The following is a 25,000-nucleotide window of genomic DNA, read 5'->3' on the forward strand; positions in this document are numbered from 1 at the left end:
CTTCCGTACCAATGTCGCTTGTTGGGCTAGAGCTGGCATAGAACCTTGGACCTCTGGGTTCTGAGCCCGAACTCTAACCACTGCGCCACGGCTGCTCCATATCTACAAGTAAATATCTGTATATCTTTAGGTAAATTTTCAAAAAAGTAAGTATTGACTTATCCTGGACCTGTGAACCATGCAAGGTGGTTGACGCTTGCATAACGGATAATGTAAAAATATACTAAAGAAACAAATTCATTGGCAGAGTTGGTTATGATAACGAAGTATATAGTCCAAGTATAGTCTCCAATTTGGTTTGCTGTAAAATGATCAGGCATTATAAAGATTCAGCAAAAATTCTGTTTAAAATGATTGAGTTTACTAAATTGCAAGATAAAAAGATACAAGAAGTCGTCTTTAAAAACTTAGCTAGAAATTTATTTTGCTGTTTACAGGAGAATTTTCTCTATTGCATGATAATGGATGATGAGAAAGTAAATTCCAAATTGAAAGTGGAACCTCCTACTACAATTTATTTTTCATCTGTTCAACTGATGAACGCAAAAGAATCTGGAGAGGTTTTACCGCTTACATTTCTTCCAAACAACTCTCAGTCAGTTGGACGTGCATTTAAGTCAGTAACCAAAGCATTAAAACTGGTTTATGGTCTCAAAAAAAGGCACAACTTTATTCTTACTAAAGATCAGAGTAGGAAAGAAAATCATAGAAATGTTACCGAAAGAATTATTTTGTTCCAAGCATTTAAAATAAAACTGTTAAATGTAACTCTTGTAATATTAATTGTAATAAGAATAATTTATTTATTTAAACTTTATTTATATAAATTTATAAAATTAAATTTATATTAGTTTTCTAAGGTTTAGGTATTAGAAAATAAACTGATTCTTTTTTTTTAAAGGAAAATAAAAAAGTTAAAAAATAAAAACATTTTTAAACCTCGCTTTCTTGTTTTAGGGGTGGTCTAGGCATTATTGCGGAAAGGTGACATGAATCTTAAATAGGCTTTTTATAAAAAAGTTCCCTAAAGTGAAACATTTTTTTTATATATTGATCATAGCAGTGGGTAGGATTCCCCACGCAACTTCACTAACTCCTAACTGGAAGAGGGGGCAACCTGAACTCGCTGTTCTTTTTTTAATTTTGTTTAGTCATACCTATAAATAAAAAGATATTTATTCTTCAGATATTTATGAATAGGGGTCCCTGGGGGCATGGAGAGCCATCAAGTCGCCTAAGAAAAACCCTGATTGGCGCCCCTATTATTTTAAATTTTTCTATATCAGTGAAGGACCTTATCTTTTTACGTAACTTTTATTTGGTACCCCTTTGACATCTGCTGCCTGGGACAAACTATCATGCCACTAGTCATGCCAATGATATTGATCATTATTATTTTTGTTCAACTTCTGTTTTTCTTTTATTATATTATTGTCTTAGAAGCTTTAAAGTGTTAATTTATGACTAGCATGTTCAGCGCCCCCTATCACCCTAATATTACATGGGTGGTTGGCCGTACAATATTTACAATAATGTTCTTTTCTATCAGTGATAGCAAACAACATTATTATAACCTTTAAACATTAGATTTGAACCAGTTTTTGTTACATGCTTTATTCGACAAAAGTTTATGTATTCGCACAATAATACCCAATTTTATCCATTTTTAAATGTTATAGCCCGAATCAGTTTTATATTTTTAAAATTTTTTTTTATTTTTAATGTGCTTAGTTTTACACATGTATATATGTATATGTATATATATATATATATATATATATATATATATATATATATATATATATTATATATATATATATATATATATATATTAAACCTAATTATTGTCCCGTCAGTCTTCTCTCTATTATTAGCAAGGTCTTTGTGTCTTTAAAAACCTTTAATAGCTTATCTTGAGCCTTATTCTCTAAATACTCTAGATATTTATTATTACTCTCGGAAAATTAATACAGATTTTGATCCTCTCTTTCTACAGGTGACTTTTTAATTGTTATAACAAAGGTTCTATATTGTTTTACAAGCAGGAAGTGAGTCAAAGGCTATTGCACTTGCCATATTTAATACATAAAGTCTTATTTGATAAAGTCTAGCATGCTGGTCTTCTTTATAAGCTCACTTTATTTGGTGTAACTGGGTAAATCTCTGAGAGTATTAAATTATTCTTTTCTAACCACAGTACTAAAATCTTTCTTGAAGACTAACATTCTTATTATTTTTCAATTAATTCTGGGGTATCTCAAGGTTTTATCCTTGGTTCTGTGTTGTTTCTGATTCATATATAATAATGATCTTTTTGAAAATCTTACATCTAAAGTGGTTTAGCTATATTTCTAGTCTTGATAAAAAAATTTATCACTTTTTGATAGCTTAGAATAGGCAGCTGATCTTAAATCTGATATTTTTTCTGTGAAGCTTTGGGATCTGTTTTTTTGTCCTTTTTTCATTAATACTATTGTATCTATGTAGAGTCTTAATGAAAAAATATTATATCTAGTATTACCCTTACAATATGCCTTAGATAATTTTTGGTTATGACCACAAAAATTGTAATGTTAAAATTGAGCTTTACATATTAAACTGTATATCCAATTCTTATAATCTTTCTGTATTTTGTAATGAAAAATTAAATCTCCTTGTAAACAACGCTCTTCTAGTGTTGTTAATTTTATTAATTGTAATTTTCTTTCAAATGGCATTTCTTTTAAAGCTGGTACTAGTTTTATAGCTCTTCTCTGTACTTTTTCTAACTTTAAAATGCCTTGTTTCAGATAAGGTATATATATACAACCCTGGGAAATAGGAAAAATGAGGTCTGCAATAAGCTGCTGACCTCAAACCAAAGACCTTAGAGGTCGGTATCATACATATATATATATTAGGTTGTCCCAAAAAAAAGACTTTTTGGATACATGTTTTTCCCATTCTACTGAGCTCATATGTATGACCAAAAGTTTTTTCTGAGATCAATTTCATGTAAAATCTCAAAATCTTCATTTTTGATAAAATTTGAGACTTATTTTACATTTTTTTATGATGCGAACCTTACAGTTTTACATTTTTAATGCCCTTACCCCCTAGAGGATTTGGAAAGCCAATGTTTTTAGACTATATTAGAATCAGTCCATCTGGTCTCTTTAGTACAGAAGGTTCATTGAAGCCTGATTCACAGAGTGGGTTGATAATGATGACTAGTTGAACAACCTTTTTTTAAATAATAATAAAAATATAAACTGAAATGGGTTGTTCTTAAAAAAACAAAAAAAAAGGAGGCTGAGAAAAGAAATTAGAGTGTGTCAACAAATTCAAGGAGGCTGTTGTTTCTTCTAAATTACACAATCAATGAGCTTTCAATAAACCAGCTGGCAATCATTGTAAATATTCTAAGATACACCCAGTTTCTAAAATCTACCAGGAAGAACAAATAATTTTATATATATATATATATATATATATATATATATATATATATTTATATATATAAATATACTATAAAGCAATGACAATTTAAAAATGGTCTATTTTATGCAATGGTCTGTTTTATTTAATCTAATATCCCCTTACCCCCCCCCCCCTTTTCCTAGCTGTTTAAAAAGTGACACAATGAGGCAAAAAATTATGCAAGAAAATAAACCATAATGAAAAATACTTTTTTTATTTTAGATCAATAAGATTTCAATCTACTAAGTTTATAGTAGCCTGCCCTCATGAGAACAGAGAGCTGATCTGCAAAGAATTCTGAACAAAGATATGTTGCCTCCGCTGTAATAGACACTTGGAAAAAAGCAGGGTTTCAAGATTTTATCATCATTGGATCCAGTGTCAGGGATAAGATACTGAAGCTCCATAATAAGTACATAAATCTGCATTATTTCAAATCATTGAACTGAAACTTTAGCGATGGCAACTTCTCTAAGATAAAGAATGATCTTTTAGAAAAGAGTAATACACTCTTTTATATTTTATTGTCAACTTTGAACAAAAAATAAATTAGAATTGTTTTTGTTCTGAAAGGAAGATATTTAGTTCTACCTAAATCTAAAAGGAAAGCGAAACATGTATATTACAAAAAAACTGGATGAAGTGTTACAAAATCCAGTTTAAATTAAAAATACTAGGCTCAAGAGAACGGAGGAGGCAAGAGAAACGGATGGGATACAGGTAGAAACCAATGAATGCAGTAAAATCCAATGAACTTGAGGTTTCTTTTCATTTATCTGGAAATGATTCTGAATTGAAACTTGGTTTTTTTAGTTGATGAAGATTTACCTAATAGATCTCAGTCCTTTTACTTAATCTTAAGTGCTGAAGATCTGGTTGACTGTATTGCTGCAGTTTCTGCCCAATACAGATTAGGTATTTCCTAGAGATAGGAAACGAACCGAACTCAAACCGAACGAACCGAACTAGAACCTTATCTACGACAGAACCGAACCGAACCCGAACTTTAGTTGTTACTAAACCGAACCGAACCCAAACTTTAAAACTGTTGTGAACGACCGAATCAAACCAACTGTTCTTGCCCTAACCAAGCTTAATAGAGGCTTAAAAAAGTGAAAATTTTGCAATTCGCACATCACTACAGTACATAACATGCTACATTTCCTAATGTGTAACATACATAACATAATTCATTACCTAATGTATAACATACCACGAGTTTAGAATTATTGTGTTCTATCTCTCATATTAAGTGTTGGAAGAAAATGAGTTAGTAATTTTAGTAATTAGTAATTACTTTTAAAATATATTTTAATTTTTAAATTTCTTCTAAATAATTTGTTTAAATCAAAATTATTTAAAGCATAAGTTATTATTTCTTTAAAAACTAGCTAAAATTTAAAGTAATTTTTACTTTTAGAAAAAAATGAAAAATTTTCTCCCAACGTTTAAAATGGGAAATAGAACAAAATAATTCTAACCTTGCGATAAGTCTACAATTCATAACATTACCAACCAAAATGAAAATGTTGTTTCTAAACATTTGCAATATTGAGGTGTTGTTAATGTTCTGAGTTTTTATTCATATCTTAGTAATTAATGATTGCAATAATTACATAATATTGTAGTAATAATGAGTAACAGTAAATTAACTCGTAAATGGACTAAAAAAGTGTTGGAGAAATTGATAACAGACGGAGCGGCTCGCTTAGTACCTGCATCATGGACAAAGAGTGAATGCTGGACACGCTTCCGTTGCGTTGAAGTTGGGGATGAGGTTTGTAGCTATACTTACTGCATATAAAATTATTTAGTTTTATAAATATTTCAATAAATCAATAATCACCTGCATCTCTCAGGCATTGCATATTGCACACAATGCCAAACTGAGCAGCATTCAGGTTTGATAATTAATTGAATATCAAATGCTAAATAGAGTCAATTGACCTTAGTTATAATACACTTTATTTGATTTTTATATAACTGTGAGTAATCATGTTATGATCAACAGGTTGTCAAGGAGTTTGCCGTTTGTAAGCAGTGTGGATTATGGTTGTCAGTGCCAATTGGTCATACTACAACTTTACAAAGACATAATACATCACACATCAATAAGATCAGTTCAGAACCTGGACAATTAAAAATGACAAGCTTTTTACCTAAAAAGACAGAGGTTAATAAATATAGTTTGCGGATCTTGCTTTTTCCTATTTACTGTTTTAACTTTTCACTTGCTACCATTGATAGCAAAATATATTTGTTACAAGTTGTTAGCAATATTTTAGAAATACAAGTTTTTTGTAGTACAAAAAAAAAAGGCCATTATGTATTGCTATGTGTTTAATGTCTATTGTTTATTGCTTTATACTTTACAGGTTCCTAAACACATTTGTGAATATGCTCAACGTGCAGCCCTTTACATGATTGCAAAAGACATTCAGCCATTCTCGTGTGTTCAGGATGATGGGTTCCGTCACTTTGCTCAAAGAATGATTGATATTGGATCGAAGTATGGATCAGTGAAACTTGAGGATATTATGTGTGATCGAACAACGCTGTCTAAGACACTACTACCAAAGTTCTACAACGAATGCGTTCGAAAGCTGAAAGACGAACTTGCTGGGGTTACTCATATCGCAATAACAACTGATCACTGGACCGATGACATTCTAAAATACTCTTATCAAACTTTTACAGCACATTACATTAACAGCAGTTATTGCCTTATAAGTAAGTGTGTTGGATTGTTTGAGTTTAGTGAGTCTAAGACTGGCATTGCCGTAAAAGCAAAGACAACTGAAATACTTAAAAAACTTTTCCCTCAGACTATAAAAAGTGACAATTTGGTATTTGTGACTGATAATGGGAGTAATATGAAGTCGGCTTATCGCAACGATGTTAGACTTAGTTGTGCAGGTCATAATCTTAATTTAGCTGTTGAAAAAGCTTTGAAATCCCCTGGTGCTAATTTAGTTCATGAAATGATCAAGACTTCAAAGGAAATGGTGGGCTACTTTAAACATAGTGGGAAAAACCAGGAACTAAATCACACTCTCAAACAGGATGTTGCGACTCGTTGGAACAGTCAATTTTTTCTTTTGCAATCACTGTCATGCCAGTTAGATCATGTCAAGTCAATTCTTGCTGATTCAAAGCAGTTTGACAAACTTGAGCAACTGAACAACGTTAATGAAAAATTGTTGCATGACGTCGTAGAATTTTTGCATCTCTTTCACAAGGCTACTGTACAATTGTCACATGACAATGTGCCGACGTCCCCTGATGTATGGCCAATGCTTTTTTATCTTCGATCAGTCTGTAAGATCAATGGTTCAGACAGCGACAGTATGCAAGATTTGAAGGCAGTTTTTCTGTCCAGTTTGAATGAAAAGTATGTTATTCATCCTTTGCACAAGCTATCAACACTTATTGTTCCTTCTTACAAATACTTGTCTTTTGTCAACACAGACGATCGCAATTTTGTTTATTCAGAAATGCGTAGTATGGTGGACAAAATTATTTCTTCTTCACCAAATCAGGTGATACGAAAGGACTCAGGCAATACAGATATAGACAGCTTTAGTGAATGCAGTCATTCAGATCAGCTGCCTCCTGCAAAGAAGAATAAAGCTGATCTCGAATGATATGATTTGCTGGCAGACTTAAAAACAGTTGCCACTCCATTGTCTAACGCTGACAGTAATGACATAAGACATGAAATTGACAAATACTTGGCACTGCCCGTGACAGCGTGTGATGCATTGCAATTCTGGAAAGACAATGACCGTGAACATAAGCTTCCGACGATGGCATTGATTGGTAGAAAGTTGTTGGCTATTCCTGCTACAACTACTGCCAGTGAAAGAGTGTTTTCAGTGTGTGGGGTGACGATGAGTGAGCGCAGGGCTCGCCTAAACCCAGAAACATTGGAAATGCTGATATTTCTCAAATACAACATGCAGCCCTGATTACTAGACTGACAGTAGGCTACTTAAGCTACCGTTATCTGTGTTCAGAAAGTTACTGCTTTAATGTTTTGTGCACTTTAACTGCAGCTATTAGCAACTGCATTGTTTTTTGAACTTTTGAAGTTGCAGTATAAAAGCATTGCAAATTATTATTATTCAAGTTATTTGCAATGCTTTAACTGCTTAATATTACTTTAATTTATTTGTGTTTTATCATTGTGGATGTAAAGCTTTGTAACTAATAAAAAAACAGTTGTGTTAATACCAAACCGAACCCGAACTGTGCTTAAGACCGAACTGAACCGAACTCGAACATTAGATATAACCAAACCGAACCAGACCCGAACTTTAAAAAAAGAGTTTGATTCCCATCTCTAGTATTTCCTCACAAACTTCATTAGTAGGTGCTACTTGCAATAAAGCTGGATTTAAATCTAGATGATAATAATCTATTGAAAAGTACAGTCCATAGAAAGTGATTCAAAAAGTTGGAGATATTAGAAGATAAGTTCAGGCAAGAAATTATAACTGCTCCAAAGGAAAAAAAGTTATGTGTTTATCTTGATGGAAAGAGGATGAAACAGATTAAAGAAGATCTAAAAATAACTGTTTCTGTTTAAAAAAATAGCCGTCAGTATTCCATCCCCTGATATGGATGACACAGATGACATACTGCTAGGTGTTGTTCAGACACCAAGGTAGTGATTAGACTGAAGAAATTTTGAATTTGCTAGATTACTTTATATTAGATTCAATACTGGTATGCACACTGGAGCTGTTATTATCCTTAGCTCCAATTCTTAATATCCCATTTATATGGTTTCTTTGTAAAAGAAATATGCTAGAAATACACATCTTAGACTTTATGAAGGCTTTGAGTGGAAAAAAGAGGATGGGCCCAAGGAAGGGCTGTATGTCAAACTTCAGAAAAATTGGTGTTTATTCAAGAAAGAGATGGACAAGATGATAGATCTAGTTAGGTTTGATTGGAGTCAGCTTCAGGCTAAGTCACTCCTTTATGAAATTGCTAAGAAACCTTTGGGGTTTGGAAAAGAGGCCCTCGCCTGAACAACTTTTGTGAGGAGTGATTACAGGAAACTATGCCAGCTTTTTATTTTCTATTTGGGAGGAGAAGTATCAGGATTTTGTTTTCATCAACCTGGAGCCTGCATGAAGCTGCATGTACAGTATATTGAACAAATAAATGCGTAAGTATAATAAGTAACATAGATAAAAAATATAATAAATGTTAATGGTGGCAAAATCTAACACTTTAGGTTTATGGCTGATGCTTAATACATACTTCCCGTGAGAATAATGGATAAGATCATTATGATTATGACATAATTATGATAGAGACAGCAGCCTTCTTAACATCTGTCTGGTATGCACCTTGGTTTCTAAAGTTGTATTTGGTTGCAAATTTACCCTCAAATGATCTTGCTGCTTTCAAGAATGCTTTTTGTATTTAAGTTAAATATCCCAATCTTAGTTCAGCATTGGTTGCTAGTATGCAAAAACATAACTAGTACTTGACTGAGCAATTGGTGCTGCTATCTCTGGCTGATGAAGATGTAGAGCAGGAAGTGAAGAAAGAGATGTTAGATAGATTAGTACTGTATGACATTCCTGACAAGTTTAAGATTGGAGAACCTGAGCTACTAATCTTATCAGAGTCCACAGAGCTTTGAAAACTGGTAGGTATCCAGAAAATTGGCTCCGTTTGAAAAATGCGGAAGTCCCTGATGGTGAAGTAGAGCTGTGGAGGAAAAAAAAGCCTTAAAGTTGATAGATTCATTCGAAAAATTTGACTTGCATCAACGGTTGTGCAGAGAAATTTAATGCTGGTGGCCAGGGGCAATAGAAAGAAGCTTAAAAAAGATCTTTCCAAGTCCCAGTTAAAAAATATATAAATTATTATTCCTGTATTACATACTTTTTTTATTTAAAAATGTGTAAAATTTTGGTTTTTAACAAAAAATGGAGTTTTACATATTGCTGAAATTGTGGTCAGAAAATGTTTTTATATATATATATATAATTCTTTTTGCAGTTAAACCTGTTTTTAGACTTTTAGAAAACTTTTGTACTGTAGCTTTTTGCAAATAATCTCTCACTCTCTACTACTTAGTTGATTGGTATTTTTAATTTATGCCCCTAGAGTGTTTAAACTAGACATTATGTCCTCTCAAATTCTGTTTGTGTATTTCATGGTTATATGTATAATTTATATATATATATATATATAACTTTTTTTTTTTTAATAATTTGCTAATTAAAATATATTAAGTTTATTTAGAAGAACATCTTAGTTATTTTGGATCTTCATTGCTAGTACCACTTTAAGTTCTTTAGGCAGAATTTTTCCCTTTTGTGTTGAAATAAAATTAAACATACAATTCCACTTTTCATACATTTCTTTATGTCAAACATGATAAATTTAGATAACTAATTGTTCTTGAAAGCCTACATAAAATAAAATATTGAAAGTTAAATGCATATTTACATTGTTTCTAACACATAACAGCGAACTGTGTAAAATGTAATTTAGAATTTTGATTATTAGTAAATTTACTAATATAACAAAGATAATCTTTAAAAAAGGTTGTGCCAATTACTTTGTGGAAAATTAATGCTTAAAATTGCTTTTTCTTTGGAATGTTGAGTTTCAAGATTTATCAATTGTGACTTATTTTTATCAAAAACCAAAGTGAATACTACTCTGAAAAATGTCTACTATCTTTTTACATATCTTTTGGATGAATAAACCTTATAGCAACGGTGCTTTTTAGTTTCATTTATAAATTATTACATAAAAACACATACAAAGAATATATTTTTAATGTGCTAATGTTGTTACAAGAATGGCGCTAAAATTCACAAAAGTATGTAATATTGAGATCGAATTCTCTCAGAAGTTTTTTATCGTAAAAACTCCTTGTTCTCTTATAGCATTGGATTAATTAATCTCAAAAACAGATTTTTTGTATTTTTTTAGCTTGTTTTTTTTTTGCTTTTAACATGAAAGACTCTGTGTTTTACGGAAAAATCTTTATTTTTAATGTTTATAGCATTGGCTCCAGGGTTAAAATTTGAAAAAAATTTAATGTAAAATAAAATTTTTTGCCATTATTTTGCAAATCAAGAAATCAAATCAAATATAAATGCTACATGTCCCCTCATTAATTCAACAGTTATATACCTATAGCTCCTGAAAAAACCTAAATTTGCTGTAAAAAATCTTAAATGAGTTTTGTTTATTATAAACTAACAATCTTAATTTATTATTAATTTTCAATAGATAACAGTTTCTCGGTTGAACATGAACTTTCAAAAAGAACTTCAAGGCAGACTATTTAAAATAATATTTCAAAATTCAAAAAAAAATTCGAAAGTCAATTGTTTTCTCTTCAAAGTTGTTGGAACAGCAGAGTGTAAGTAAGTTGATTTTATAAGTTTCATTATTCTATCAATACCTCAAACTTGTTATACACAAAGTGTTAAAAACTGAAAATGATAAAATTAATACAAATTTAAAAAAGTGAAATAACTTGTTAGTTGTAAATATACCTATGTGTTGATCAACAACAACAACAAAAACAACAAAAAAATTAAAAAGAAAGAAATGTAGTCTTAATCAAAGATAATTTTTAGAAATGTATCCATAGAATATTAATCACAATGGTGCTTGCAATAAAAACTTTTTAAGAAGGTAGCTATTGGATATTAGTTAATCACTTTTTAATTTTATTAGATAGATAAATTTTTATATGAGTGATGATAAGATTTTTTATCATCACCTGAACATTTTTTTTCTTCTGTGAAATTTTTTTTTTTGCAAAAGCAAAAGTAATTTTTAATTATTCTATGTTTTTTATAATTACATACCTAAAATTTTTACGCTTTTTAACAATTTTTTGTAAGTTTTGCATATTTTGTTTACTTAGTTGAGAGCAATTTAAATTAGAATAACTGGCAAGTGTGTTGGAACATAAAAAAAGAAACACAGAAATTTATTTATTTTTTATTAATTTATTTTATGGTTTCCATTGTACCAACCTTTTAAATCAGCCAATCAACTTTTTTAAATTGCAACAAATTCTTTAGGTCATTACTATTATTATAAGCACTTGTTCGGCATTTTATTTTATGCATGGCATTAAAGGTTTTTTTGCTGTAGTAAAAGACATTGGAACAGAAGGATTTAAGTAAATTAAACCGAGTTTCATGAAATGAATGCTTAGCAAATTAAAAAGAATAAAAAATATGTCAGTGTACTGAGATATACAGTTGTAAATTTTTAACAAAAAGGGAAGGCTTATTAGATTGAATTAATTCTTCTAACCAATATCTTCTATTTTAACCAATATTTTTTCTATTTTTTCTATAGTTATTTTTAAATCTTCTGGAGAAAATAACTTATTTTTAACTACTGCAAAAATTTTTTTGTTTTTTAATTTTATTAATCATATAAATAAATTGTAAAATATAAAATCATGTATGTAAACTATAAAAAAAAGTTTTTTTTGTTGATTTTCTTTTTTATTTATAAGTTTTATTTATAAATTTTATTAATCATGATTACTTTTCTTTATCGAATTGAAGTATTTTTAAGAATAATGGTTTTAGAGGTAAAACTTTCCTGTAAATGTAAAAGTATTTTTGCATCTAATTGTTCGATCATTTTAAAGAATATTGTGCATGACATTTTGACTGAAAGTGCAGAAGTAGTGCAGTAGTTGAAGTGCTGAGAATTATTTCTGTGATTGCTTAGCAACCTTGTTTTTCAAGGTTTGTGTTTAGCAGTGTTAAGAAAGAAAGAATTTTGAGAATTTCTTCAAAATCATATAATTTTACATGTAGATATGATAATAAACAAACAATACAATATGACTCAAGCTTTGTCATAAAATCTTGAGGTTTTGCTTATGTTTAGTTTGTTTGAATTGTTTAGAATAGTTTCTTTTAAAACTTCATGCAATTCTCATAGGAGTTGAAGTCTCTTATGAGAGATGCTTAAAGCAAAAAGAGTTGCTTCAACTTCTAAATTACTAAATGACTCATAAACATTCTCTATTAAATTGTTTTTTTGATATGTATCAATTATGCATAGATTAAACAAATTATGGAAAATACCTAAAGTGTTATTGAGCATATCTGAGTTTCTTGAAGTATCATGAATAACTAGTTAGTGCAACAAGCATTGTTGTAAAACAATTAAATTGGTTACTTTCTTGATAGTGGAAGAACTTGTGTTTCTTGATTATGGAAGAACATGTGTTGTATGCGCTTGTATCCTATAGCTTTATCTTACATTTTTAACTTAATGAGAAGATCAGACAGCTATTTATTCATAATATTCATTCTAACGTCTGTTCACAAAAAATCCGGAATGAAAAATTGTTCTTAATTGAATACAAAATTATTCGATTTTTGACAAAAATTTTAACTAAAATGAGTGACTGGACATTGTTAACTATTTTATAACCAAAAGTGGTCCTAAATCAGCGGCTTTTCGAACTTTAGTTTTGACTGAATCCATTAGGTTGAAAAAGTAGTCTGGATCAAACTCTTTCAACTTTAATCGAATTCTATTCTTAAGGTGGTCAAGATTTTTCGCAGTAAATCCATTTCCATAAACTTTTGCTTTTAAATGTGCCCAAAAATTTTCAATTGGCCTTAACTGCGGTACATTTGGGGGGTTATCTTTAGCGTCGACAAAGTTAATACCTAAAGTGTTGTAAGTTTCTAATGTGTGTTTTGCATAATGACATCTCGCTCCGTCAGGCCAAAATAAAATTTTCATGTTTTGATGCTTGGAATTTATAAATGGAAGAAGTCTTTTTGTAATACATTCTTTAGAATAAGTTTTTGCATCCAGTGCACAGCTTTTTACAGCAAAATAAGGCGATGAATGACCAAAACGACTGATTGCAATCCAAACGAGAACTTTCTCGTCAAACTTTTTTTTGAAGTTGAATTTAATGTTAGGATCAGTTTGAGAACTATCCTTTGTATAGTAGCCAGAGTTTTGTGAACAATTTGCACCATTTACACAGAAATAAGGTTCATCGTCCATGATGATTTCAAGCTCATTTGATGGCTTGAAAAAAGTTTTTGAAAGTTTATTAAGTTTTTTTTTTGTTTAATTTCTTGCTTTTCTGTTGTTTTTGGTGCATTTTTTCTTTTGGTATACTTTAGTCCATGCATACTTAATAATCTATTTACGTATGAAACGCTTATCTTATATTTTAGTGCCAATTTTCTTTGCGAAATCCCGATTTTCTCTTCTGCTCTTGCAATCATGGACTCTCTCTTTTCTGGTGTAATTTTAAAAGGTTTTCTGTCGCAACCGATTTTTCTATTCATTGGCAAATTATTTTCAGACCTTTTAATTATGTCATAAATTGTAGATTTAGCGATTCCCATTTTCTTAAAATGATCCACTGTAAATTTCTTTCCACTGTTTATGTTTTGTTTATAAAAATTTCCAATCACATTTCTAACATCGTTCTCTTTTAGATGCTCCACAGTAACATATATACTATATATATATATATATATATATATATATATATATATATATATATATACATATATATATATATATATATATATATATATATATATATATATATATATATATATATATATATATATTTCAATATATATATATATATATATATATATATATATATATATATATATATATATGTATATATATATATATATATATATATTTCAATATATATATATATATATATATATATATATATATATATATATTTCAATATATATATATATATATATATATATATATATATATATATATATATATATATATATATATATATATATATATATATATATATATGATGTTATGTTATTATAAATTATAACATGGATTTTTTAAAGGTATTTAATTTTCAATTTTATTGAAACTTTTTAGTGCCATACTATTTAACAAAACCGGCATTTACAACAGTAACAACATCAGTTACTTATACACCTAATAAATTGCAGTCTGATTCTGGAACATTAGTAATTGCTTTAAGTGTTTCACTTTGTGTACTACTTTTGGTTTCTGTAATGCTGATAATCTTTTTTTTGAAGTAAGAATTGTTTTTATTTTAATTGATGTAAATTGAAAAAAAATCTCTTTATACTCTATTTTTTGTGGTATATTTTAGATCAAGGATGAAAAATTTAGCAAATGTAAGTTTATTTTTATAAAAAAGATTGTATTTTTAAATAATGTACCAAATAACAATTTAGTTGTGTGTATATATTTAAAGTATAGTTGTGTGTATATAAGTGTAATAATTGCCTTTTAATGTCAGTAATGTGTGTATGTTTATTTTAATATAATTTGATATAATTTTAACATAATTATAATTTACATAATAGTTTTTGATAAGTTTTTGACAACAACATAACCAAACAAAAAATTTTGCTGTCAAACATTTTTACCCAACTGTTTACATTTTTTTCATACTGTCAAATATTCATTGAGTTATTTAAAAACAGTTATCATTTTAGTTGTTTTTTTTTTTTTGAAAAAATTTTGAAAGAAAATTGGTAACAGATCAATCAACAACATATTGAAGTTGAGAATCAAAATTTATATAAATGTTTTTGAAGGTTCTGTTTAAAAAAAATTATTATATTAATAATTTAAATCTATTATTTATATATATTATTTTATTGGCAGTTTCTCGATTAATTTTTGAATGGATTTTGCAGAAATTGCACCTTATGATTTCATTAAAATATTCCATAATTGATTTTTAGGTGTTGGACATTTTTTTCCAACAATTCCATCAAGTTCCTCCCATAGTAACTTGATTGAGTTTAAATCAGGAGATTGAGCTGGCCAGTTCATATTTTCAAAGATTCCTCAGGCGTCTTGTTTATGAATATAGTTGCAACATAATCTAGAACTTTAAATTTTCACAATATCTCCAGCGCCAGTTGAAAAAAAACATATCCATGCTATCACAGACCCAGCTCCATGTTTCACTGTTCAAACTACACACTGCGAATCCATCTTTTTTTTTTACTGTTTTTCTCACATAGACATGTCTTGGGTTACCAAAAGCGTGGTTTTGTTTATCCACAATACACTTTTCCAATCTTCTTTGGTCCACAGCTTGTGTTTTTGGGCCCACTCTAACCTTTTTTTATTGTTTGGTTGTCTAAGCAGAGGTTTTTTTACAGCAACATGAAAAATAAATCCTGCTTTTCTAAAACGTTATTTAGTTGTAAAGTATGTTAGGGTAAAGTATGTTTAAAGGGTGAAAGTATGTTAGGGTGAAGTATGTTAAAGTATGTTAAAGGGTGTTAATAGTATCAAGTCCACTGTTGCTATTGGAATGATCAGGTCCTATCATGATGATTATAGAACATCATGTCTGAATAACAAGGTATAAACAAAGTTCCTTTTAGAGCTCTCTCCTATCTACATGTTTTTCTGACTCATACAACCTGCAGCTTTTTAAGTCTTTTGTAAACCGTTTCCATGCTCTTTAATTTTATATTCTGTTTACTAGAAATTCCTAACTTAATAGTGGTTGCTCAATTAAAAACCAATCCTTCAATCATTTTAAAAGTTTATATTGTTTGAAACTTGATATTTAAATGGGGTACATTGTTTAAAATTTGATATTTTGAAGATTGTACATTGTTTGAAACTTGATGTTTTAAGGGTATACAATATTTGAAACTTATGCAAAAAAGTGTTACTTTAGAAGATTCAACTTTATCTGCATCATAAAAGAACAGTAGACAAATTTATGTGTCTATAAACTCTCAAATCTGTGTCAAAAACTCTCAATCTGTAACCCATAAAAAACAAGCTGTCCTTGCTAGTAACTATAGAAAAGCTAATTTTTTAAATTCACGTTTATTTCCTTTAAAATTTGCTGAAAATAGTTTACAGATATTGGTTATACTATATTTTTAAAATAAAAGAAGCTTAAAATTGTAGTTTATGATCTTTTTAAGAAATTATTTTTACCAGGGATATGAACTCCCAATAAGAAATCTATATTTGAAAGTCACAATATGATTTCTTCTTCCTAGTGTTTGGTATCCAGAAGCTCCAAAAATGTAAAGAGGCTTATGAAGTTCTTTTAAGTGAAAAAAATAAAGACTTTTAGGGTGGAAGAACACCAACTTTAACCCGAGGTCTTTATGTATAATTTTGGCAAATGCTCCAGAGCTCTGGGCTCAAGATTAATAGGTTTTAAGTCATTAAATAACATGAATTTTTTTTTATTGCAGATCATAAGTAACTCAATATTTTTAGAGCTCCTGGACACACTAGACCATAAAAAAGTAGCAATTTTAAATCAAAAACATCTTTTTGGGACTCTGCATCCATGATTTTTGCTATCAAGTTTATATATCATTTTAGGTGAACAGAAGGAAAAGCAACACAAGTAACATTGCTGAAAACATTTATGCTGATATTGGTTCTTCTACTTCTGGTATAAAATTCTATTGTAGTTTATTAACTATCATTGTAACTATTTTCAAAATATTTAGATAACTAATTTGTTTTTCAGAAAAAAAGAAAAACATATTTGCTTTGCTTAGTATTGTATTCTAATACAAGACCAGGGCAGTGAACAAATATGGTTATTAAAAATTCTATATTAGGTAAATTGAATATTATTAAGAACCTAATATTAGACAAAAGATAAATCAAATAACCATGCTGCCACAGTTGAAATTAAATTTAATTAAAGACTGTTTTTCCAAAAATAATTTTTATTGATATGAAAAACGATGTTACTTCTATATAAACTGGTTTTGTTTAAATTTCAGATGAAATTAACAATTGTATAATAATCATAATTAATAAATTTTGAAAGAAGTCTACTTTAAAACTATATTTAAAAAATAAATATATATTTTTAAATATATATATATATATAGAAATAAAAAAAATATATATATATATATATTAGGGTGTCCCAGCTGCCTCTTATTCCTAAAACTTTCTATTAGTTCTCAAATGCAATTCGGTTAAATTTTTTCAAAATTTTATTTGATTTAGGGGCAGCACAATACCCTTAAACACCTACCGGGTCCCTAACATTATAAAAAAAAGTTTTTAAAAAGTATGTCATGTTGGGTTTCAAAAGAAGCAAAATTATATAAAAATTATTATTTTAGAGTTTAATGCAGAAAAAAGACCTTTTATAACTAAAAATGAAAGAGGGCTATTCCACGCTGTCACGGCATGACATTTTACTTTTTTTTTTGGGAAAAACATCAGATTTTAGCGCATTTAAAATTAAAAATTTTAAAATTAAAGATACTAAAATATTTTCATATACATTACAGTTTCTGAAAACAAAATTGTTTATTTTTAATATTTTATAGACTTTTAGGTATACGCATTAAAAGGTTGCGTCACGGCGTGACAAAAATCTAGCATTTTCTGTCATTAGAAGAAATGAAAGTATTTCAGCTCTTGTGGATATTTTGAAATATTTTTTTGTTATGCCTTGAATACTTAAAAGGTATTATAATAGTTTCATTACATTTTAAAAATGTTTTATAAATTTAAATGGAGACACCACATAAATATATCAATAGAGTTTAAGTCACACCCTGACGTCACGGTGTGACCAGTACAAAATCATTGAATATTAAGACAATAACATCATCAAAAAGACAGTTGAAACAAAATAAACCAACTTATTCAGATTTTTATAACAATTATAACAGAATATTTTATAACAAAAACCTTTAACAAAACAGTTTATTTACAATAATTTCAAAAAAAGTCTTGTAAAATTCAACTACGTTTTTTTATTAAATTTTATCTAGTTAACTAAGTATGATGCACTTGAATAAGGTTTCATATCCATTTTATCATTAAAATATTTTAAGCAATGGGCACTAAATATTCCAGGCGTTTTACAAGCATTATTAATGATGTGTCCAAGTTCTGCGCCATCAAAAGTTTTAATTTTTTCAGCAGCAACCATGAAAACGTTTACTTGACTTTCATCTCTGATGGCTTTATAAAATGCTGTTGCGTTGTTAATCAGAGCTTCTCTTCACAATTTTTGTGTTGCTAATCTTTTTATGGTTGCTCCTATACCATCGCATGGTCCTTTACCATGAGAGGTTGCAAAGTAATTCCAGAAAATTTTAATTTTGTGCTTGCTTTCAAGCCATGGAATTGAAGCTACTATGTAACAATTTTTAAATTGACTGCTAGGACCATCAGACCAAACTTGCAAGTATTTTACATCCTTTCTAATAAAGTTAGTTATTAAAAAGTCAATAAAATAAATAGCTGAGTCACCATGCCAGCTAACAGCAGTAAATAATGTTACTATTTTTTTGTTCCAATGTGCTGACTGAACTTCATCCTGCCAGAAAGTTGAGAAGTTTTCTGCAAAGTCAACTTATAACAAAACTGAATCAAGATTGCTTTTTAAAACTTTTTTTTGGTAACTCATTGATTGTTTTCCTTTTATAAAATAATGCAAAAGAAATTTGGGGAGCATTTTGCAAACATTGTTATACAAAATTATGGCTTTGTCTTTTTTTATTGCTTTTTCAAGGTACTTAGTTCCATTAAGTTGCGTAACTTTCTCCCAAAGGTATCAGGTAATTTTTTTATTGTGGTTTTTTTCATCTAATTGGAATGTTTTGAGAAATAACTTTCCGTCCTTACAAGCTTCACAAAGATTATTCCAACAATTATCATTTTTCTCGTCACACACTAAAATATTTGGTAAAGCATGCGAATAAAGGGGAATTTTTAAATCGATGAAATGTAATGCTTTGAGTGACAAGATAATGTTTTTATGTTTTTGACATGAACAAACATTTCTAGGCATTAAGCTTGATAAAAGTATATGGCCTGGTCTCAAACTAGCAAACTTGGGTTTACTGATTGAAAAATCAGTATGTTCGCTTTTAAATATTTGATATGCTTCACTTATATTGATTGTTAAATACCTTTTTTGCATTTTCTTTTTTTCTTCATTACTACTTAAAACAATTGTATCTCTTACTCCAGGTGCCTGATGGGATATACCATCTTGTTCAAAAAAACTAATGACGCATAGCTTCGTTTCATCATTAAGAGCATTAGGTACATGTGTTGTTTGCATATCTGGTAAATCTTTGTTAAACTGAATTGCAAGTTGTTTAACAACAGTTGCTTTTTTAAGAGGAGAAGTTGTAAGAGCACGTATTGCTTTTTTAACAGCTTTACCAAGTGTACAAGATGATTTGTAAGCAGGAGAGATGTTAGATGTTATTTTAGATGAAGAAACTCTACTCTTTTTTTTTCTTAAATTTTCCTTTAAATGTGCTAATTCAACATTAGAATTTGGTTTTTCCTTTTTCCGTATTGAGTCCTTTTCCTCTATAAAATCCGGACCAAATTTTTGTCAGAAAATGTGTCAGAGGCATTTTCAATACTTTCAATGAAGAAATAAACATACATATATATATATATATATATATATATATATATATATATATATATATATATATTTATATATTTCTCAAAATACATAAAAAAAAAAATATATATATATATATATATATATATATATATATATAAATATATATATATAAATTTAAACATCTTCACTTCCAACAAGGCTGCAAGCAACCAGTATTAGAGTTGGAAGTTACTGGAAAAAAAAAATCAATTACATTACCGTTCATAAATGCAGGAGGATCTAGATTATTGCAAAACGATTTGCTGAAAAAAATTGAGTCTTATCTGAGTTAAAGTTCACCACCCCCATGATGTAGTAGAAATAAGATCCTTTTTACACTAAAATGCCCCTCCATGCAATCAAAGAGTGTTTGCTTCTTATCAAGACAAGAATAAATGGTAGTATCATCAGCAAACAATGCAACCTTAGATGTGAGTTTCTGAGAGATCATTAATGTAAATTTAAAAAAGTATAGGGCCAAGGATAGAACCTTGAGGAACTCCTGAAGTTACAGGTGATCAAGAAAAGTGCTGTACATTGAGGACAACTTTTATACTATGATTGGAAATTGTAGCAGCACAATGAGATGAAAACCATGGAAAAGAGTGAGGCTTGACTTAGAATGAGCGGGAATAAAAGATTCCATGCCAGCCTGAATCCAAGAAGGGAGTTGGGAGTTGGAGTTTAACAGTGTGATAAGCATTAAAGTTACCAACAACAACAATATTGGCTGAAGAATAAACAGAAAGTGCTTGGTCAATTTCATCAGAAATAATATCGAAAAGATTGCAGTCTTGAAATGAAGGAGAGCAATGTAGAACAAAGAGAAAGGTGATAGAGTGTAGTGGTGCTAAACAAAAGGACACAAAAGAATAGTCTGTGGATTCAAACCTAGTTTCCTAACAAATCGTTGAATTCTTACAAATTTAAATGCCCAGGCCAAGCATGTGACTATTGGGTTCTTTTTTTTAAGTTAAAGAAATTTTTACAAATTAAAGAAAGATAGCCATCAACATTAAGATCACATGATGAGACAGCTGAATTCAAATTAGTCTCACAAAGCGCAAATAGGTCTGGTGAACTTTGCAAGAGACAAGACTCAACATAAAAAGTTACCTCAAAGACCACCAATTTTAGTGAATGACCACAAATATTAGTGGTTTTGAGAACTTGGTGATGACGATGATTTTTTGTATTTTATAGTTTTTGATACTTTAGTCATTTTTAAAATTGGTTAAAGAACTTGACTCAAAACACAAATATTACTCAGTACATTATCTAATAGTCCAAGCAATTACCTCATTACTATTAATAAACCCTAAGCCATGACAAAGGACTCCAAATGTTGCCTCAACAACGCACATCGTAAGTAAAAACAGGGACGCCATCCATGCGTAATATGACACTGTTAGTAATCTGATATATTGCAGATGTTGATGGAATCAGCCTCTCTTAGAGCTACCACATATTTTGGGAAACCTGACTACTAGCCGGCCTCAAAACCATAAAACTGAGTTTTAAAGCTGTACCCTGATTAGAAATTATTAAAAGTCAATAACACATTCCCAAATAGTATAAAAATTTTTTTTTTTTTTTTAAACATCTTCGCTTCCAACAAGGTCGCTAATTAAAGTTGGAAGTTACTTAAAGAGAAAAGATGAAGATTGTAGAGCGAGATAATGATTGACGAACGACTTAAAGGATTGCAAATTATATGAATCAGGAAAGCAAGATGAAGGAAACAAATTCCAAAGAACTGATGTTTGAGGAAAAAAACTAGACAAATAAGAGTTTTTGGAGCACTTAGGAACAGTCACAAAAAAAGGATGAGACTTAATTGAATGACGAGTAACACAAGAATGAATTTTAGTAGATGGCACAAGAGGCGCTAGCTCTTTAGAGCAGTGCCCATTATAGTATTTGTAGAAAAGAGAAAGAGAAGCAACATTATGACGATGTGATAATGGTTGGAGGTTGGCTGCAAGAGCAGGTCCAATTATGTTTACAATGCGTTTTTGCACCTTGTCTAAAAGAGAAAGGGCATCATTAGAAGAACCGCCCCAGATATGGTAACAGTATTCCATACAAGGCCGGATTTGAGATTTATAGAGATAGAAAATAGAATTCGAAGTAAGAAAGTGACAAGCTCGATAAAGAGATGCAACCTTAGCAGATGCTAATTTTACAACTTATTTGATATATGGTTTCCAAGAAAGATTGGAAGTAAGAGTTAATCCTAGAAAATGTAGTCATCCTAGTAGATGACTCATCGAGTACATCACCGTTCATAAATATAAGAAGATCTAAATTATTGCGATAACGATTGGCTGAAAAAAATTGAGTTTTGTCTGTGTTGAAGTTCACCAGCCACTGTGAGCCCCATGCTGTAGCAGAAGTGAGATCCTTTTCAAGCTCAAATGCCCCCTCCAAGCAATCAGAGAGTGATGGTTTCTTATCATGACAAGAATAAATGGTAGTATCATCAGCAAACAATGCCACCTTATATGTGAGAATATCTGGAGGATCCTTGATGTAAATTAAAAAGAGTATAGGGCCAAGGATAGAACCTTGAGGAACCCCTGAAGTTACAGAATAAGAAGAAGAGTGCTGTCCATTGAGGACAACTTTTATGCTACGATTGGAAAGGAAGGATTCAATAATCTTGAAGATGTTGCCAGATACACCATAAGAAAAAAGCTTATGGAGAAGACCAGCATGCCAAACTTTATCAAAAGCTTTTGAAATGTCAAGAGCGATGACTTTAACCTCTCCACCTTTATCTAATGCACAATAAATGCACAATAAAACTAGATTCAAGATAAGAGATTAAGTGTTTGTTAATTAAAGATTCAAAATCCTTGCTTATGATAGGAAGAAGACTAATGGGACAGTAATTAGACGAATCAGATCGCTCTCCAGAATTTTTGAAGATAGGGATAACGGATGCCGCTTTCCAGCAGACTGGAAAACAAGACTCTGATAAGCACTTGTTGAATAGTTTCGAGAGTATAGACGACAGCTCCGGAGAACACTTCTGCAAGACAATAACAGGTATGTTGTCCAGGCCACAAGCTGTAGAAGAGTCTTGGCAGGAAATCACTTTAGATACAGAAGCTGGAGTGATACAAATGTCAAGCAATGGATCAACCTGTTTGTTGGCAACATCAGGTAGAACGCAACTAGTGGAATCAAGAGATGATATTGATGAAAAGTTCTTAGCAAACAATTCAGCTTTGTCTTTAGGAGAGGTGACAAAGTCTGAACCATACAAGAGAGGTGGAATTAAAGATTTGCCCTTATTATTGATATTATTAAAGATTCTCCAGAAGTCACTAGAGCCTAATTTTTGAGATGAGATACAAGATTTCATGACCTGAGAATAGCGGGCTTTGGCATTGGACAAAACCTTTTTACAATGGTTTCTAGCAGTAATAAACAGACGTCTGTTTTCTGGAGAATTGTTTTGCTGATAAATATGGAAGTAATGTTTTCGATTGGCAATCGCAGCAGCACAATGTGAGGAAAACCATGGAGGAGAGTGGGGCTTGACCTGGAATCATCGAGAGGGAACAAAAGATTCCATGCCAGCCTGAATCCATGAAATTATGTAAGAAGCACATTTGTCGACAGGAAGACGAAAGATTTCTACCCAAGGGCCATCACATAGAAAATCACAGAAAGAATCCCAGTCAGTAGGAGGTATGATAATAGAGAGATTCAGGTGATAAAGAAGAATGAGATATTAGTTTTAGAGAGATCAAATTGTGATCAGAAGCACCTAAGGGTGAATGTGGAGAGACTGATCACTGACTAGGATCAAAAACAAGACATAAGTCGAGTAGAGAAGGTAAATGATTGACTATTTGAGTTAAGGATTGAGAAAGGCAAAAGTTGTGGGCTTTAATGCCTGGAGAATCACTGATGCCAGAGCTAAGCCATTTAGTGTGATGAGCAATAAAGTCACCAATAACAATGATATTTGCTGATGGATAAAGAGAGAGAGCTTGGTAAATTTGATCAGAAATAACATCAAAAAGAATGCAGTCTTGAGATGAAGGAAGTGTAAATAAGTGTAATATATAAGTGAAAAAATGCCCAACGCTGCAATCTACAGACTTGATAATTTATTCAAACGCATTTTATTTCTAAGTGTTTCAGTACATGACATCATTGAATTTTTTGTTTTTTTTCGGTTTGTGTAAAAGGTCGATTATGTAAACAAACAAAAAAGTCAATGACATCATAAACTAAAACTCTTAGGAATAGAACGCGCTTGAATAATTATCAAGTCTGTAGATTGCAGTATGTTGACTGAGAAGGCTTTGACTAAAATAAAAAAATTAGTTTTTCGTTGGTATGCATTTATTCTTTTGTTTTAATCAAAAAAATTTAACTCACATTTTTTTTATCATTCTCTTAAATATGAACACAATATGTCTTGATATGTCAATGTAGCAGCACTTCTTGCATGTTCTACCTATTTCAGTCAATCTAGCAGCACTCACTGCATATTCTAATTTTTTCAGTCAGTATCCTTGCATGTATATACATATATATATATATATATATATATATATATATATATATATATATATATATATATATATATATATATATATATATATATATATATATATATATATATATATATATATATATATATATATATATATATATATGTAAATTATGTTAGTGTATTTTACAAATAGAGTGCTCAATGTTCTTAAAGAACAGAGCAATAATAAATTGTTAGAACTCTTCCTGATGATCCAGCAATGGTGAAACTTCAAGTCGAAGATAAAAGTTAGATAAGTGTTTTTTACTAATTTATATATATATATATATATATATATATATATGTATATATATATATATACATGCAAGGACACTGACTGAAATGCAGTATATATTTATATATTATATATATATATATATATATATATATATATATATATATATATATATATATATATATATATATATATATATATATATTTATATATATATATATATATATACATGCAAGGACACTGACTGAAATGCAGTATATATTTATATATAATATATATATATATATATATATATATATAGATA

General features: G+C 29.7%; 1 protein-coding gene across 2 annotated transcripts in view; it reads left to right on the forward strand.

Annotated features, from left to right (window-relative positions):
- The window catches only part of LOC100197978 (uncharacterized), a 67,877-nt gene that overhangs the window by 35,940 nt on the left and 6,937 nt on the right, over positions 1-25,000 (forward strand). For both annotated transcript variants that reach the window (XM_065811389.1, XM_065811390.1), the window contains exons 3-6: positions 10,729-10,861; positions 14,377-14,539; positions 14,618-14,642; positions 16,843-16,915. In XM_065811389.1, the coding sequence (XP_065667461.1) occupies positions 10,729-10,861; positions 14,377-14,539; positions 14,618-14,642; positions 16,843-16,915 (394 nt within the window). The remainder of the gene's footprint in view (positions 1-10,728; positions 10,862-14,376; positions 14,540-14,617; positions 14,643-16,842; positions 16,916-25,000) is intronic.

The sequence above is a fragment of the Hydra vulgaris genome, chromosome 12 (assembly GCF_038396675.1).
Source record: "Hydra vulgaris chromosome 12, alternate assembly HydraT2T_AEP".
Classification (NCBI taxonomy): domain Eukaryota; kingdom Metazoa; phylum Cnidaria; class Hydrozoa; order Anthoathecata; family Hydridae; genus Hydra; species Hydra vulgaris.